This window comes from Ochotona princeps, chromosome 26, assembly GCF_030435755.1.
Source record: "Ochotona princeps isolate mOchPri1 chromosome 26, mOchPri1.hap1, whole genome shotgun sequence".
Classification (NCBI taxonomy): domain Eukaryota; kingdom Metazoa; phylum Chordata; class Mammalia; order Lagomorpha; family Ochotonidae; genus Ochotona; species Ochotona princeps.
The window spans coordinates 18,091,880-18,109,400 of NC_080857.1; the positions used below are offsets into that span (position 1 = coordinate 18,091,880).

The following is a 17,521-nucleotide window of genomic DNA, read 5'->3' on the forward strand; positions in this document are numbered from 1 at the left end:
CCAGTGGGTGGAGGATGTCTCCTTCTCTCTGCCGCTCAAAAAACAAACAAACAAAACCTTGAGCATGAACTCTCTATTTGGCCCACATAAAGAATGTTGGATGTGCATAAAATTTAGTCTTAAAGATGACTGCAGCAAGTTTACACTGGCAAAAGATTTTTATAAGAATCCACAGGCCCAAAGGTAAAATGCTGATGACTTGGGAACTTGTATGCCTGGGGACAATGGCATGACACAGCAGGCTTACCTGCCCATTTCAACACCAGCATCCTGAATGGGAGAGCTGGTTCCATCCCAACTGCTCCACTTCCAACCCAATTCCCAGGGACTGTGCCTGGTGAGGCATCAGGTCCAAGTGCTTGGGTCCCGGACACCTACATGGAAGACCAAGCTGGAGTTCCTGGCTCCAGCCTGGCCCAGTCCAGGCTGTTACAGCCTTCTAGGAAGTGAATGAGCAAACGATCTCTTTGTCATTCTGCCTTTAAAATACTCTTTTGGTAACAAGCCCTCTGTGGCTAATCATTGCAGGAATCACATAGAAAAGCATTTGGTACTCACAATCTACCAAGTAGAAAAGATTATAAAATAGTATTATCCCATGGTCCTATTTTTACCAAAACTTCAGTGTCCTGAAGTAGGCCACCAGGCACAACGTCAACGATGGCATTCAAGTCCATTGGTATTTTCAGTGTTTTGTGAATATCTGGATTTTCAAAGATGTCTATGAGGAACATTTCTTTCCTTTGGAAAGAGGACACGAAGCACAAACATAAAAAGGAAAGTTGGACGCTTCCCGTTGGTTATGTTCTGCTAACCATCACACATACACAAACACGCCACTCTGCTGAGAACATTTCTGAAATTTTTGTTTATTGCAAAAGCAATGTGGGCTGGCCAGAGACAAAGAACTGAGAAAGTACAGGCAAGCAAAAAGGAAGCACTTGTGCGTGCACGCTCACACACAAGGCCTCCAGCCCAGCCACCCTGCCGCCCTTACTGGAAAGACTGAGAAGGAGGTGTCAGATCCCTCAGGAGTCCCAGAGCAGCCTTCCCTGCACCCCCCCCCCACCCCAGCTGTGGCTCTGCCGTCTCTCCCAGGGCCTGGGATCCCTGGGGGCCTGAGCTACTGGAGAGTTCAGGACCCAGAGCTGTAAGGGTGATTGCAACACACACCCCACTCCCAGACTGCCACGCTACCGCCTCCTTCTCCCAGACATAAAACATTTGTACCCTCCGTGGTGTACAACCATCCCACACCCAGAGGTGAAGGGAATGAGGACGGCTGTGACTCTGAGAACAGCCCCCATCCCTCCGACAGGGGCTGGAGATCCATTCCCAGGGGGATCCTTGAGCTCCAAGGGCAGGATCCGCGGTGAGAGAGGCCTCGCCAGGCCTGGGTGGGGGCAAGATCTCTCTTGAGCTGTTCCCACGCTCCCCCCTCCACACCACCCCCAGCTCCAGGCACACATACTCAGCAGGGTGTCTCCAAGGTCCACACCCTCCCCTGGAGTGTCCCCCTCCTGCAGCAGCGGGCAGGAGGGGCCAGCAACTCCTGGCACCCAGCCCCACTGTGGCCACACCCTCAACCCTCCAGGAGAAACCGTTCCTGGAGCTGCTGTACACACCAGCCTGTTCCCGCTCGTGTCTGATGCTGTGACCTCTGCTGGCCCAGACCCAGCCTGCCTCGCCTCAGCTCCTGCTCTCTTTCCTGAAACTTCCAAGGGTTTAGGAATTCTCCCAAGGGTTTACCCATAGCTCCTCTCCTCCCCTGGGATAACCACGGCTTCTGCTTATTAAGCTCCCTTTGTGTGCCCAGTGTTCCCATTATTAGGAAAGAGTTAGCTGTTTGGCAAGCAGCATAACTGAGACAGACAGCAAGATCTTCTTGTTTCATTCCTAAATGCCTGCCAGAGCAGTGCCAGGTGAAGGCCAGGAGCTAGCAACTCCATCCATCCAGATCTCCCATGTGGGGTGGGAGAGATCCAAGTCCTTGGGCCATCATTTGCTGGCTTCCCGGGTATGTTTGCAGGAAGCCGGATTGGAAGTGGAACAGCCAGGGACTCGGATGGGCACTCATATGGAATATAGGCTCCCCAAACAACAGCTTCACTTGCTGTGCCACAACAGCTCAACCTGCCCCTCACCCCCAATAGTCTTTTCTGAAGCAGCCACAATTATGGAAAAAGAAAGAAAAAAAAAAAGGAGGCCCTAAGCAAGGCAGGGATCTGCCCAAGGTCCCAGGACTTCTGACCCCGCAGCATACACGTTGCCACAAAGCAAGCTGGAAAATTCACCTCCAAAGCGATCCGAGCATGGCACTTGCCGTGTACCGGGTGCCGTTGTGGCTGCTGCCAAACTCAATCCCCCAGCCTAGGTGCCACTGCCAGACGGGCACCTTTGCAAAGAGAAAAGAGAGGTGCAGAAAGGAGCATGAACCAGGAAAAGGTTACTCGGCCAGCAGCAGGGCCTGGACGCAGTGCTAGCCACTCCTGTGATCCCCCAGGCAGAGGCTGGCCTCGCGGGGTCTTCCTCCTTCCATCCTCCCGAGCACCAGGCCCCAGCCCTCCCACTTCCGCGCCTCTCCGAGCAAAGTGGTGTGAGTGTTCTCTGGTGAAATGGCCTTGTGAAACTGCTTATTGTGCAAGGTTCATTCGATTACGTCACTATCTAGAGTGTCGTTTCCCCTTCCTTCCCCCCAATACACACCCTGCCCCAAAGAACTCAGTATTCTGAAGCAAAAGCATGGATCGCTTCTGTAGACACCGACCAGTTAGTGAGCAAGGACTTACTGTCTTTCTTGCGCCCCAGCATGAGCACTGGTTCGAGTCCTGGATGCTCCACTTCCAATCCAGTTCCCTGCTAGTACACCTGGGAGAGCAGCAGAAAATGGCCTTAACCATGTGGGAGATGCAGATGGAATTCAGGGCTCCTGATTTCGGCCTGGTACCGCCCTGACCACTGTAGCCCCTTGGGGAGTGAACCAGCAGATGGATTGTTTTCTCTCTCCTTCTCTCTTAAATTCTGCCTTTCAAATCAATGTTAAAAGAAGAAGCTGCTATGCAGAAGGTGAGATATGAAATAAGGTGTGAAAGAAGGGACAGGGTTTTTTGGGGGGGGCTGGCAGTCCCAGCAAGAGGAACAACAGACTTGGTGTGGTAGCCTAGTAGCTAAATCCTCCACCTTGCATCCATTGGGATCCCATATGGACACAGGTACGTGTCCCAGTGGCCCTGCTTCCCATCCAGCTCCCTGCTTGTGGCCTGGGGAAGCAGTCGAGGACGGCCCAAAGCATTAGGACCCTGCACCCACGTTGGAGACCCGGAAGAGGTTCCAGGCTCCTGGCTTCAGATCGGCTCAGCTCTGGCCACTTCAGCCACTTGAGGAGTGAACCAGTGGATGGAAGATCTTTCTCTCCGAATCTCCTTCTCTCTCTGTATATCTGTCTTTCCAATTAAAAAGTAAATATAATTTTTTAAAAAGAAACAGAAATGGTTTCTGTAACAACCTGTGCCAATCCCTCAAGACTAAATCAGGGCGAGGCAAAGGGAGGAGTGACTGTATGTTCTGCTCTGGAGTTTATTTGGGTTGGTATTTTTGGTCTTTTTTAAACTCCCTGCGAGTTCAGAAACTTCTGCGTGAGCCAAGACACACTCTTCTCTCGCGCGCCCACCAGGTGGCAGAGCTGCTGTTGGGCTGCGGGAGCGCCCGGTTACCCTCCGGGAAAGGCTCGGGGCTCACCGCCCGGCTCCGGTGGGCCCACCCGCGAGCGCCCTTCATCGGCGTCTGAACCTCCAGCAGCGCCAAATGGGAAGTCAGGGAGGAAAGCGAGAGTCAGAGAGGGGGTGGGGAGAAAAGGAACAAGGAAAAAAGCAGCAGGAACGGGACCTGTGCGCTCGGCCAGGGACCCCAGAACACCAGGACAGGCTCGGCCGCCGCCGGCGGGGCAAAGCGCCGGGATGAGGTGGCGCCGCTCCAGCCTCGGGCTGCAGTCCTGTTTGCGACGCGATCTACGCCCCGGCCTGCATAATGGCCCTAAGTGATCCAAGGCCGGCTCTGGGAACCCCAGACAGAGCTGTGCTAGCCGCCCGAGCGAGTAAGCATCCCTGGGCCAGGCCCCTGGCCCTGGCGTGGGCCGCACGCGCCAGCAGGTGCGCCCGGTTCTAGGGGACCCCTAGTGTCCGCAGGTACCCGCCCCGGTGAGAGCAGGTTAGCGTGCCCAGGTGAGGGGGCCGGGTCACCGCTGAGAACCAGAAATCTAGACTTTTATCTAAGCTGCTGTGGACCCGCGTCTCTAGGACAATCAGTGGAAGGTTTATCTTGAATGCGCCTGACATCCTGGAATCCTGAAACCCGCGCGATCCGTGGGTCCGAGGAACTGCGGGGTGCCCCAGCCCTGCCCGGGCCGCCCCCCGAGGCTGCGGCGGGGTGCGGTGGGGGTGTGGGGGCTCGCGGCCACTGCGGCACGGCCCGCCCCCGCCCTCCGGGCCCGCGGTGCACGCCCACGGCTCGCTCCGTCTCTGCGAGACTTCTGGAATCTCGCCAAGTCTCGCCGGATTCCTCCCAGGAATGTTTATTGCCCTTTACATCTGCAAATCGCGTTACCTCAGCAACCCCGCCGCGCGATCCTTCGTCACGGCCACCGTCCCTCCGCCCGTCAGAGGAACTGCGGGGGTCCGGGCCCCGCAAGGTGAAAAGCGGGGGAGGGTCACCTGCCGGCGATTCACCCTCCGCCCAGAAAAGCAGTTCAGCCAAGTTCAGGGCTCGCCCCTCGCGCAGATCTGGGGGGCTAGGGGCTCAGACCCGGAGGGGCGGGGAGAGTGACAGAGACCCCACCGCACCAGGCGCCCAGGACGGCGCCACAGACCCAGCTGCCCCCACTGACCACGGGGACCGCTCCGGGAAGGTAGCCTTCCCCCAAGGTCATCCGTCCTGCGCCTCCCACTCCGGGGCATGGGGGGCAGAAGGGACCCCATAAGTCCTGTTTTCAAAAGCCTCAAATATTGAGCGCAAGCCTGTAAAAGAGACGGGCGAGAGGCAGCTGCTTTCATGGTTTCCGGGCAGGAAGTCGGGATCCCGGGTAGCCCACCCACCACACCGCCCCAAGTCCAGACTGATTACAGCCCCTCTCCGCAAGGACAGACACCGGGGAGCGTGAGCGACACGGCCGAGCATCAACCACCTGCACCCTCGCCGGGGGTCCCAGAACCCTGCGTGTCGGGGGAAGGGTCAGAGGTTAAGGGTCAGCGTCGGGGTGGGGGCGGGGCGCGGCGGGATCCCGCTCACCGCCTCCTCCCGCCCCGCTGCGCCGCGGCGGTGCCAAATATGGGCAGAGCGGAAGCGGCCGGCGGACGTCACGGCGCCGGGGTGGGGGCCGCGCGGCGGGGAGGCTGACGGGAGGCGCTGACGCCGCCTACGTGTCACCCTGGAAACCAAACAGTAAACAGAGAGGCCGGCGAGCTCCTGGCACCGCCGGCGCCCGCGACCTGGCCTGGAGCAGAGGGCCGGAAGCTGGGAAGGGCCAGGAGAAAACCCTTGGCCAGACACAGCAGGGCAGGGGCTTGGCGAGGGTGCCGGGAGGGCACCCGTCCCCGTAGAGGTGGCGTTGGGAAGCCAGCAAGGGGTTGCTGCTTCGAAGTGCAATGAAAGCCTCCTGTCCCCGCCGCGGCTTCCTACAACCTGCAGACTTTTGGGGGGGAGATGTGGGTGTCGCGTTGTTCTCTCCCGCCACCAGCGGCAAAGAGTGCCCTGGGCTCAGATACCACGCTGCCACAGCGGGTGTTCCTGCCCCGCAGACTATAGGATCTGCAGAAGAAGCACTTTTCAAAATTAGTGTATGGGAGAGTACGAACATATATATGGTAGTGGAAACATCCTCGCCCGTCAGTGCCAGCTGTTTATTTTTGGTTTTAGACCCAGAGAAGTTTATCTACAATGAGTGGTGCAGCTACTACTAAAACACGCAACTGTAATGTTTCTGTTTTCCTGGTTTGTTCTTTGGTTTTCAAGTAAACAATGTAAAAGGAATTTTCCATTTTCAGGACAATATTCAAATGTAGCAAAATTCGGCGTGTTGACTCAGGCGGCATTTATCGAATAAAAAGCTCACAGAGCATGACATGAATTTGAAGTTTTAAGCACAAACACACCAACAAGTCTCCTAGAAAAACAACTGAAGGGATTCAAATTCTGTTCCTTTATCTTCACTCTCACTGCGCTATTTCTGTTTTTGCTTTTGTTTTTTAATCTGTTGAAACACAATGTGTAATGTACTTGTGGAAATACGTATCGCATCCCAGCTGATCTCACAATATTCTGAACCTAAAAACTTACTGGTAAAAGAAGGCGTATCACTGGGTCTGGGTGTCTGGGCACCTTTGGAATAGCTGGGAGTTCCTGTTTAGGGGACACACAGTGCTTGTTAAAGAGTCTAAGTTTTTTTTTTTTTTTTCTTGTTTTCAAAGACTTATTTATTTTTATTGGAAAGGCAGATTGACAGAGAGAACAAGAGACAGAGAGGAAGATCTTCCATTTCTGGTCCACTCCCTGAGTGGCTGCCAACAGCTGGAGCTGAGCTGATCAGGAGCCAGAAGCCAGGAGCTTCTTCCAGGTCTTCCACAAGGGTGAGGGTCCCAAGGTTTGGGCCGTGCTTGACTTCTTTCCCAGGCCACAAGCAGGGGTCTGGATGGGAAGTAGAAAAAGCAGGCCGCGAAGCAACTCCATTTGAGATCCTTGTGCTTGAAAGGGGAGAATTAGCCAATTGAGTCATTATGTCAGACCCCAGGATTTGCAAGTTTTAAAGAAGCTTAACATACTCAAATTCTTGCAGTGTTCCTGACAGTTGAAGGCTTAAAGTGGCCACTTGTTCTGAAAGGAAAATATACATTGATAGCATCTAGAACTGCCAGCTCCAAACAACCAACTAGGCTCGGTGCAATGGCTCAGTGGGTAAATCCTCACCTTGCATGCACCAGGATCCCATATGGGCGCTAGTTTGTGTCCCAGCTGCCTCACTTCCGATCCAGCTCCCTGCTTGTGGCCTGGGAAAATAGTAGATGACAGCCCAAGGCCTTGGGACCCTGTACCCACTTGGGAGACCCAGGGGAGGCTCCTGGCTCAGCTCAGCTGTGGCCACTTGGGAGTGAACCAGTAGACAGATCTTTCTCTCTATCTCTCCTTCTCCCTGTAACTCTGACTTTCCAATAAATAAATTAATAAATCTTTTAAAACAAAGCAAACCAACTGCATTGATCTTGTTGTTACTTTTAAGTTCTAAGCAGGTGATTTCAGATTGTGGACTAAACCAGAGCCTCGGACAAATTTGCTGTGTGCTTATGACATGCCAGTTGCTAGAGGTACCACGATTAGGCAGTCATGGCCTGTGAAGTGCATGGCATTCACAGGAAGCTCAGGTAAAACGGGAGCCATAATCAACGTTAGTCCATCCCAGCCACATCCCTCCCAACACGCTCGTGTGCAGTTCCAACTGCCTGATTCTTCTCCTCGGAGGTTTGCACAAACTTCACAAACATCACATCCACCTTGGATCTGGAATGGAAACCTACCCCTCCTGTAATCACGAGGTCCTCGGTGTCACCCCAGCCTCCCTGTGTCTTGGTCAAGCCTGGTCAACGTCATAAGGTCCTTGGTGCCTCCCTGTCTCTCACCTCCCACATGCTCTCAATCACTGTGTCCCAGCTGTCCTAACCCCTAATTACCTCTCACTCCCTGCCTTGCAGCCACCACTGGCTTGCTTCAGCCTACACACGACCCAACTAAATAAACACCAGTCCCTCCCTGATCTGGCCAAGGTCACCTCTTCTTGACCCTGTTCAGTCCAACGGTCCCCTTTGATGCTACAATATTGATGTAACTGAACTCCCATGTTCTGAGGCGATGCTTTGCAATTTACACGCCCCTCCCTTCCTCCCATCCCACTCCTTTTCACACTTTGTAGTCCCACAGAACTGAGTTTGACTGCAGCAGGTGCCTATGCACACCGCGCTGGTCCCTGCCCACAGACTCTCTACCCTGCCGTCCACTCAGCCGGCAAAGTCCATGCACTCTCAGAGCTGCCTACAGAGGTCAGCTCCCCAGAGACGCTCCTGGACTTCACCACTCCCTCTCCTGTTCAACCCCTGTACCTGGTGCTCACTTCCGTGGCTGCAGTGGGTTATGACATGGGTGTTTCTGTGCCTTGCTCCTGTACCACAGAGCAGAAACACTTTGAAGACAGGACTGCATCTTGCTCACATCTAAAATCAATGCCTGACCCCCAGTAGTCACCAGAAAGTGGTTATTCCATGAAAAGAAGCCAAGTCCACCTGTCTCACTAAATGATAAAAAGATAGTTGTATCTAACCCCTTTGTCATACTGCTCAGTACCCAGGACCTGTGACAAGCATTCTGTATCCAGGAACTTTCTGGATGCTTGCAGCAGTGCCAAGAAGTAAGCACAACAATGACCAACCCCGTTTTACAGCTAAGGCATATAAGGGGTAGAGAGGGCATATGTCATTGGTCCAAGGTCAGGGAACTGCATGCTAAGCTGAGTCTGTGTTCTGGACTACTCTGACATTGGAAATTCAGTTCCTCAGCCCTGTATTAGTCATTCTGCTTTGATAAGCTTAGCTGTGATGATAGTCACTTGGTGAACAGAAAAATCTGAAAATCAATCATTGCTTCTATACATGGTTCCCAAACTGATCTCCCAAATAAACACAGCAGCTACTAGAACCTGGGCTGTTCACCTTTGGTATGGAGGTGTTGTCTTTTTCCCAGACCCTGTAACAGCCTCCCCCGCACCCCCAGGCAGCTGCCCCCTTAAGGTAGCTGGTACCCAGTATGGTCAGACTTCCTGATCACCTGGTGGTACTAAACCTGAAAAGTCAAGACAGCTTATTAACTCAGTAGAGCTGATGGCCATCAGGCCAGACAGCCTCCTGGGGACAATTGCCAGAGCCCTTTCTGCTCTGTGACCTCTTGAGCAACCCAGCAATGCCCCTTGGGCAGAGGAAAGGCCGCTCAGCTCGGCCTAAAAGTTGGCGCGCAGGACCTTGGAAAGGAATGGTGTTGCAACCGAACCTGTTTGTGTTTCTGTGGATTTCTCTCGTAAGCAAAGAAACGGGAAAGTGGTCCAGCCACCAGCTCCCTTCTGAGACTATAAACTCATCCATCAGGTTTCAGCTGAGTCCCACCTGCCCATATCTGGTCTGGGCACATGCGTTACTGATGGACGATTACAATCCTGACGCTAATGTGAGCGATAGCCAACCCTTGTTCTGCTGTTCGAATACAGACGAAACTGCAGGTCTTATCATTAAGAACTCTGATTGCTGGAAATCAGGAAACTCTAACTGAAATGTTTAAATCAATAAGAGTGAAAATATTGCAGGTTTTCTTTCAAAGTGGTAATACCCAAATTTTATAAATGTGTCCATTCTACATTTGATGTTGAGACTACTTCTAATTTGAATTATAAGTGTCACTAACCTATATCCTGTTTTACTTGTACCCCTTAAAGTGCTTGCCAACCTTTTTTTCTCATCTTAACATCTTGAAGAGGATTTTTTTCTCTTAACGAATTCTTCTATCCTAAAAAAATATCTGAATTTCCAGGTCATCTTCACTTTGACTGCTCACTCTCCTCCTAAGACAACGTCTAATTTCCATCTGCATTTGTTCATTCGTCCATCTTCATTCAGTCCACAGGTGTTTGAGTAGCAGACATTGAGAACACAGAAATGATAGAAAAGTCCCTACTCTCATGGGTGGTGAGGAATAGAGTAGGTCTAAAGAGGAGGAGGACAGGATCTGGCATGGTAGCTTAGTGGCTAGAGTCCTTGTTTTGCATGTGCCAAGATCCTATAGAAGCACCAGTTCATGTCCCAGCTGCCCCACTTCCCACCCAGCTTCCTGCTCGTGGACTGGGAGGGAAAGAGAGGGTGACCCAAAGTTGGGACTCTGCACCCACTTGGGAGACCTGGAGGAGGCTCCTGGCTTTGGATCAGCTCAGCTCCAGTTTTTGTGGCCACTTGGAGAGTAAACCAGTGGATGGAAGATCTTTCTCTGTGTCTCTCCTTCTGTCTATAAAATCTGCTTTTCAATAAAAGTAAATGAATCTTTTTAAAAAGGGGGGACATAAATGAGACATTGCAATTGTAAGATATGCGATCAAAACAAAGCAGGGGACTGGGATAAGCTGGGGGAGGGCGAGGGCACAGCCACCGCAGCTGGAATAAGCAGGGAAGTCCTCTTAGAGCAAGAGTCCTTCAAGTCGAGCCCTGAAGGACTGAAGGGAGTCAGCCTTGGAGAAGTGGCCCAGACAGAGGGACAGCACATGTGAAGTTCCTGCTGCAGGGCCAAGTTCATGAATGGAATGAAGTCCCCTGGGCTAAGTGCTCATAACCAAGAACTTGAGACAGAATTAGAGAAGCGTCAAGGGACAACCCTTGGATAATAATGCAAGAGTACTTCAGCAAGTTCTTGGAAACATCAAATTAAAAGATAAGCTTACGTGGGTGCAAAACATGTTAGAAATCCATGCAGTACATATATTTTTTAAACATGGTATCCATTTCTGTGGCCTATTTGAAAGTCATGACAAAACAGCATCATTGACACCCTTCTGCAAAAACTCAACATTCAAGGGCTGTTCTTGCTTCTTTTTGTTTGTTTGTTTGTTTGCTTGCTTTTTGAGGAATTTGATAATCCAGTGTTTGGAAAAAGTTTGTTTCCAATGTAGTTTAAGAACGTATTCTGGAACCCGGCCCAGTAGCCTAGTGGCTAAAATCCTTTCCTTGCAAGTGCCAGGATTCCATATGGGTGCCGGTTCCAATCCCAGTGGCTCTGCTTCCCATCCAGCTCCCTGCTTGTGGCCTGGGAAAGCAGTTGAGGACGGCCCAAAGCCTTGGGACCCTACACCTGTGTGGGAGACCTGGAAGAAGCTCCTGGCTCCTGGCTTCAGATCAGCTCAGCTCTTGCCATTGGGGCCACTTGGGGAGTAATCAACTGATGGAAGATCTTCCTCTCTGTCTCTCCTCCTCTCTGTATATCTGACTTTCCACTAAAAATAAACAAACAAAATTTAAAAAAAACAAAAAAACAAAAAAAAAGATTCTGTTTTAGGTCTTTTACCTTGAAAAACAAGCCAACTTCAGACAATTTCCTCAGAGCAAGCATGTATATCCCAATTTCTCCCTTATCCATTCACTAAGGCAACATCACTGATTCACTTTCTCCCACACGGAATTGCTGTTGATACAAAATGAGTGTCATTAGAATGAATTATTAAATAGTGCCCTTTAGTTTTGCTCGTTACACAAAACACAATGATATGCAAAGACAAAGTTTGCCGTCCACAGCTCCATGAAGATAAATAATAAACCTTCTATTCCCCTTCCCATCTGAAGTTCTTAGGAGCCAGCAAAGCAGTTCACTTTGAAGTCGAATTGGCAGAGTTAATCCAGAGGTGCAGTGGAGAAATTCCAGGAGCCCAGGATCGAAAGGGAGTTGTGTGTTTAGAGTCAGATGTAAAAGGAGGGGTCCTCATTGCTTAATCTCTTACCAGGATCCCAAGTAGAAGGAATTAGAGGGTACGGACAGAATAGACTTGTGTTTCTGCTTGTGGGAACTGTGCCAAGTTGATTCATTCACCTGATGAGCATGCCAGTCATAAGCTACCACCATCACCCCCACTCCCACTCTGTGCCAACTCCCGCTAAATCTGAGGATCTACTGATGTGCCAAACTAGACTAGATCCCCATGAGGAAATGACTTCTGTCCCCACTGCGTTCTATTATATCTGCCTGTCTCTCCTCAGTGTTGAAGGACGGTGTCCTGGGATAGCTGTTCTCTGAGATGAGTTCACAGAGAAACAGCTTGGAGCTAAGAGGCCAAGTCTTGCCTGAAGACAGTTGGCCCTGGGACTTGTGGTCCGGAAAGGAGAATTTGATGAAACTCATTTGGCTGCTCTCAAGGCCATACAACATGTCAGCAGGGAGCCTGTGGGATCCCAGGCCTGGATGGCCCCTGAGGGGAGCCTGGCTGGCCCCTGAGGAGAGCCTGGCTCTGAGGGTATCCTTCTCTGAACCCTGGATGGAGCGACCTTCCTCAGCTCAGCTGCAGGGAGTCCCAGCCAGGGATATAAAAGGGAAAGCAATGCTGGTTGTCCACCGCCTGCCTTGGACCAGCAAAGGCCTCTAGCACAGTCCCATGGGAGCAAGCCCATGTCCAGGGCAGAAGGTCCAGCTGCCTGCTCTGTGTGGAAGGTCTGCTTTCTCAGGTTGTACCCCTCTTCAGGAAAACAGCTAACTTCCTTGCAGGCTACCTATCACCCTGTTAACTACGTGAATTCTGTATTTAGTCTAGGTTGTGTTTAAAGGCTATCAAACATCTGCCCTTTGAACAGCAAACAAGGTGCCTACAGCTCCTGACACTCCTGCAAGCCGGGCAAAACCTGTGAGTGTGAGCGGACTGTGACAGTGTGCCCTTTACAAGAGTTGCACGATGCTTTCCAGTGTCCAGGAGCCGGGGAGGAATGCAAAGCTGGAAGGGGAGAAGTTCAAGTTTCATGGAATTGTGATTGTAAATTTACTCTTTGAACTTGACAGAGCAGGACGCCCCTGAACCACCCAAATGGTTTGCATGATCACCAACGCATTCAAAGCCTGGCACCAAAGCTCCCCCTGCAGCTAGCTTGAGTGGAAGCCTGGTCCCTAGCATGGAGTGTGGGAACCGAGCCTGAAGGACACTGTCTCCTTTCTCTGTGGTTTTTGCATGTGTGCGTGTGAGTGCCCCATGAGCAGGACATTCCTCGACAAAGGTCAGGTTCTCCAAGGTGATAAAGTTTCCAAGTCAAAGCTTATTCAGAGTGTTGTTGACTTCTGTTATGTAACATTTTATCGCATGGTTTCCCAACTCGTTTGCATTCTCCAATTGTTCTCTTCCCCCAGTTTGAAATGAATGGAAGGCACATGGCCCTAGAAGCCTCAAAGATTATCATGTATTTATAACTAAGGGCTTAAGGACAGAGCCCTATTTTTCTGGGGAAAATAAAACAGGCCAACCATAGGGATGCAGGTTAAGTGAAGGGTTGAGGAGTTGTTTTTCTTTTTTTCTTTTTTTTTTTTTTTTTTAACCAAGTGGTAGTTCAGCAGGAGGATAGCATGGAGAGGTAACCTGAGTTTCCCATCCCAGCAACAGAATATTGGAAAGGTCTTTCTTTCCAACTCTTCTTCAGTGTCCTCACCTTTTAGGTGGGGGCCGACCTCACCCGACTGTTGGAATAGAAAGTGAAGCCAAGCCCTCCCCACCGTCCCGACCACAGCTGAAAGTGTCAGCTTTGCAGCTCTGTGTTAGAAGTAGGTGAAATGGTCCCCACTGAAGCTTTCTGGAACATGAGAAGTATCTGGGAGACTCAGTCCACAGCAGGTTCACCCTTGGAGTCAGTAAGTAGGGAAGCTGCCCCTGGCAACCTGGAGAGTTCTCCTAGAATTGGCTCTGGAGTTTCCTTCTCCTCCTGGCTAAGGGATCAGACTCAGGGGGCGTGCCCTCTGCCAGGAGTTACCCTTCTTGACAAACTGGTCTGAGAAGGCCCTTCCCGGAGCTCACAAAGCCTCCCAAATGAAGACAGCCTAAGAGTGGTTGCATTCAACTTAAATGCTTTTATTGACAATGTCTTGGAACAATAAGCAAACAATGCTTAAATTTTTCATTCAAATTCACTTTCCACATGTCAAAAGACCTCAAGGTAGAAAAAAATAAAATAAAAATATAAATATCTGAGAATCCATCTTAATAAATAAATTAAAAACACAATAAAACGTTTTCATGGAAAACTGTTAATGTCAAAACATTCAGACCACCTCAACAATGCATGATCAGTAACGTTACAATGAACATTGATGTCGAAGAAAAACTACAGTACATGGATATAGCTATTGGTTTCTAACTACTAGAAAATAAAGTCATTATCTTCTCTTGGTTGAATATTGGTCATTTCTAATCAGAACACACTATTGCCAGGAACACAGTAGTTATTGTTAAAATCAGCTGCACTAGATACAATTTGAAAATATCCAGCACCAGGTTAATTCCAATAATGAACCCAATAGATTAGTTAATGCTATGAGAAGACTAAGAAAGAGAAAAGAGACACAGACCCAGGCCTGGCTCAACATGCTACTAACTACCAGCTTTCAGATGTGTCACTGGGAACAATACACACTCCATGCGTTTTGCTACATCTCCGGAAGAGGTAAGGACTGGAGTCCGCACGTGGGTGCCTTCAAGGCCTCGAGGCCCACAGCCTGGTGTGTTTCACGAACAGATGGGGTCCTCCCTAGGTCTACCGGAACCCTCGAGGGAAGACTTTATTTCTCCTCTCGGTAATGCACCAACTCGGGCAGAGGCACACAGCTCGCTCGCGGGCCTGCTGCCGCTCCTTCCCGGCCCAGCTCACAGGGCCAGCAGCGTCGGGGAGCTGAGCGAGTCAGAGGAGGGCTCGTTGCTGCTGCTGCCCTTGCGGTGCGCCGCGGCACAGCTGGGGAAGGAGTCAGCCTCCGGGTAGGTGAAGACGAAGGAAGACGTGTAGGTGCTGCAGCTGGGAGTACAGGTGACGACCGGGGTGCACAGGGGCTCCAGCTCGGCGGCCGCCATGGGCCCCATCCCCAGAGAGCCGCCGTGCAGGGGCTCCCAGTCTGCTGCATAGAAGGAACCAGACAGGTCCATGTCTGGCACAGAGCGCGCCGTCTCGGAGCCGCTGGGCCTGGATGACGCTGGAAACAGGAACTCATCGAAGGGCTCAGCCTTAAGCTCCATGTTGCCCACGGTCTTGACCGGCTCCACGGCGGGCTTGGGCTCGGGCTCGCTGAGCAGGGGCAGGGCGAAGGGCTCCTCGGACTCCGGGGTGGCAGCCTCCGGCAGGCCCCCGCTGAGATCCAGGGAAGCCACAGACATCTCCTCTGGGAAGCTAAGGTCCTCGGGAATCTTGCAGGCGGGCCGGTGGGCTGCCAAGATAAACTCGAGCTTCTCCTTCTCCTTGAGCAGGTTGGCAATCTCAGTCTGCAAAGCAGACTTTTCATCTTCTAACTGGTCTGTCTCCTGCAGGGGGAGGCATCAGCAACAGCGTCAGACACAGTGCGACTTCAAGAGACCCAGACTCCCCCAGGCTTGGATTCCCTCCCTTGGAATTGCAAAAAAGACGAGATCCCCACGGGTCTACCTACCGCTTGGAGTGTGTCTGTCAGCTCCCTCCTCCGGTTTCGGCATTTGGCTGCAGCCATCTTATTCCTCTCCCTTCGGATTCTCCTCTTCTCCTCTTCCTCAGGCGACAACTAGAAATGACAATAAGGAGATGGCCATTCAGCAACAGTGCCTGCCACCACTGTGCGGACACTGGCCGCTTGCAGCCTCCCAGTTCCCGGATTCCACCTCCTTCGAGAAACATTTCTAACCTGCAGCAGTCAGGCAAGGGTGTGACTTGCATTTAAAATAAGATCCCCAACCAAACAAAGATGAGCCCTCGCTAAACGCGCCAGGAGAGGGAAAACTCTCGGGTTAGAAACGGCGCGCGGACTTCTTGGGGCGGGACTATCGGAGTATGGCTTGGAGCCAGGCTGCCCGGCTCAGGATGCGGCTCAGGATGCGCAGACAATCCCAACTGTGGCTTCCCGCGCCCGCTGCTGGGTACCCCGGTCTCCACCACTAAGCTCTGCCCCCCGACTCCAACCCCCCGCACCTCCGTCACCAGAGGTGCAGAAGCGCAGCTCACCTGCTCCACCTTGCCCCTCCGACCAATGCTCTGAGCTCGGCCTCCAGTCAGGGTCTTCACCGGTCCAGCCCGGTAAGCCCCGGCCGAGGGGGCGGGGACTCCGTAAGGGTGGGGGGCTCTGGTCTGCGAGGGGGCCACGGAAGAGACCAGGGTGGGCTGCACCAGCCACTGCAGGTCGGGACTGGTCGAGATGGCGGTCACGGTGGGAATGAAGTTGGAGCTGGAAACGGCTAGATCCGAACAGTAGTCCTGGAAGAAAGCAGAAGGGGAGACTGCCATGAGCGCGCAGGTCCCGCACACAGCGGGGGCGCGCCGAAGCTCCCGGGGTCTGCCAGGGGCTGCCTGTCCTCCATCCTGGCCGGGATGCCTCCCCGCTTACACCCCCCCCCACCGCCCCGAGGTCTCCGCAGCGCGTTGCCTTCCGTCTCCATCCCCGCTGCTGCGTTCCCGTTATCCCTCCAGCATCACTCGCTGGAAAAGGGGGGGGTTGTTATAAATATCCCTGACGTCTACGCTGACGCAGGCGTCGCTCCGGAGTCTCCAGAATGAACTCGCTTTTTATCAATGAAACTGCCTTACACACCCGCCCGCTGCACCCTCCTCCCTGCCTGCTCCCGCCTGCCTTCAGCTGCTTCCCCCATCCCACCCCCAATCACCCCAAGGAGCTGCGCGCCGCATAGCCCGTCTCGAACTTGGGTCGCATCACCCAGGCCATACATTGCGGGCCGTAGGCTGCTTGGAATGACCCTGGCGCTCCAAGGAGGGCACTTAGATCTTACTACGCTGACCGAGTGTACGTGCGCTCCCCGGCTCCCTGTCCCGGCCGCGGCAGCCGCCCTTCCCACAGCGGCGCCGAGTTCCCTCCCGCACCTTCCTTACCTGTCCATTGACGGGAGAGCCCATGCTGGAAAAGGAGTCAGCCGGGGAATGATAGTAGGAGAGGCTGTCCCCGGCTGGGGAGGCGCTGCTGCAGCGAGAGGACGCTGCCTCGTAGTCGGCGTTGAAGCCCGAAAACATCATAGTCGCAGGGAGCTGAGTGCAAGCTGGGCGAGGGGCCCGAGGCCGGAGGAGCGCTGGGGCAGAGCTGGGTCGGAGCGCGGTCACTGCTCGTTCGCTGCGCCGCGGCCGCCGGCTCTGTCTCCGATTCTCGATTCTCAGCTGCTCGCTGCAGATGCGGTTGGAGTACGAGACGCCGCAGCCGCCGCTTTTATAACAGCATTTTGTGAATGAGCCCAAACACGTCATGCCCGGACGCTACCATTTGCTGCAAGGGTGAGGGCGCGCCAGCCCGAGCGTCTCTACGGCCGCCCCATCACCCCACACACGCGCGCAGCCCCCTACACTGGTAGAGTCTAGCGTTCCCACGCAGTGGGCATCTCCATACGAGGGTCGTTGAGAGTTTCCGGGCCCCCCAAAAGAGCGATTTCGGGGGTGATTCCCCCCACGACGACGGGGGACGGCCGTGGAAACCTGCTGACGCAGATGTCCTAATATGGACATCCTGTGTAGAGGGGGAGGGATTGACGGGAACTGCTCCCGGGCTGCAGCCAACGTTGAGGGTGCAGCGCTGGGGGGAGGCGGGGGCCGTGCCGGGGGGAGGCGGGGGCCGTGCCGGGGCGGGGGAGGGGAGGCGGGAAAGGCGGAGAAGGCCAGCGAACATTCCCACCTGGCTCCATGCGGACCCTTGCTCTCGGGGTTAGGAGGGGGATGCCACGGGGGCCACCCTCTTACCCCAGTGCAGGGACGAAGTC

General features: G+C 53.1%; 1 protein-coding gene across 1 annotated transcript; it reads right to left on the reverse strand.

The window, feature by feature from the left end:
- Positions 1-13,642: 13,642 nt before the first annotated feature.
- FOS (Fos proto-oncogene, AP-1 transcription factor subunit) lies at positions 13,643-16,950 on the reverse strand. The gene is made up of 4 exons (XM_004584387.4): positions 16,650-16,950; positions 15,771-16,019; positions 15,226-15,333; positions 13,643-15,100 (listed from the first exon to the last, which is right to left on the reverse strand). The coding sequence occupies exons 1-4, from the start codon at positions 16,788-16,790 to the stop codon at positions 14,456-14,458; spliced, it is 1,143 nt and encodes a 380-aa protein (XP_004584444.1). The 5' UTR covers positions 16,791-16,950; the 3' UTR covers positions 13,643-14,455.
- Positions 16,951-17,521: the final 571 nt, after the last annotated feature.

Bases quoted from the DNA above. Each gene is read 5' to 3' on its own strand.
- FOS (XM_004584387.4), bottom strand. From the start codon at position 16,790: ATGATGTTTTCGGGCTTCAACGCCGACTACGAGGCAGCGTCCTCTCGC. The intron at 16,020-16,649 runs GTAAGGAAGGTG...GCTTTCTTCCAG, and splicing joins GCTCTCCCGTCAATGGACAG to GACTACTGTTCGGATCTAGC. The intron at 15,334-15,770 runs GTGAGCTGCGCT...TGTCATTTCTAG, and splicing joins GGAGGGGCAAGGTGGAGCAG to TTGTCGCCTGAGGAAGAGGA.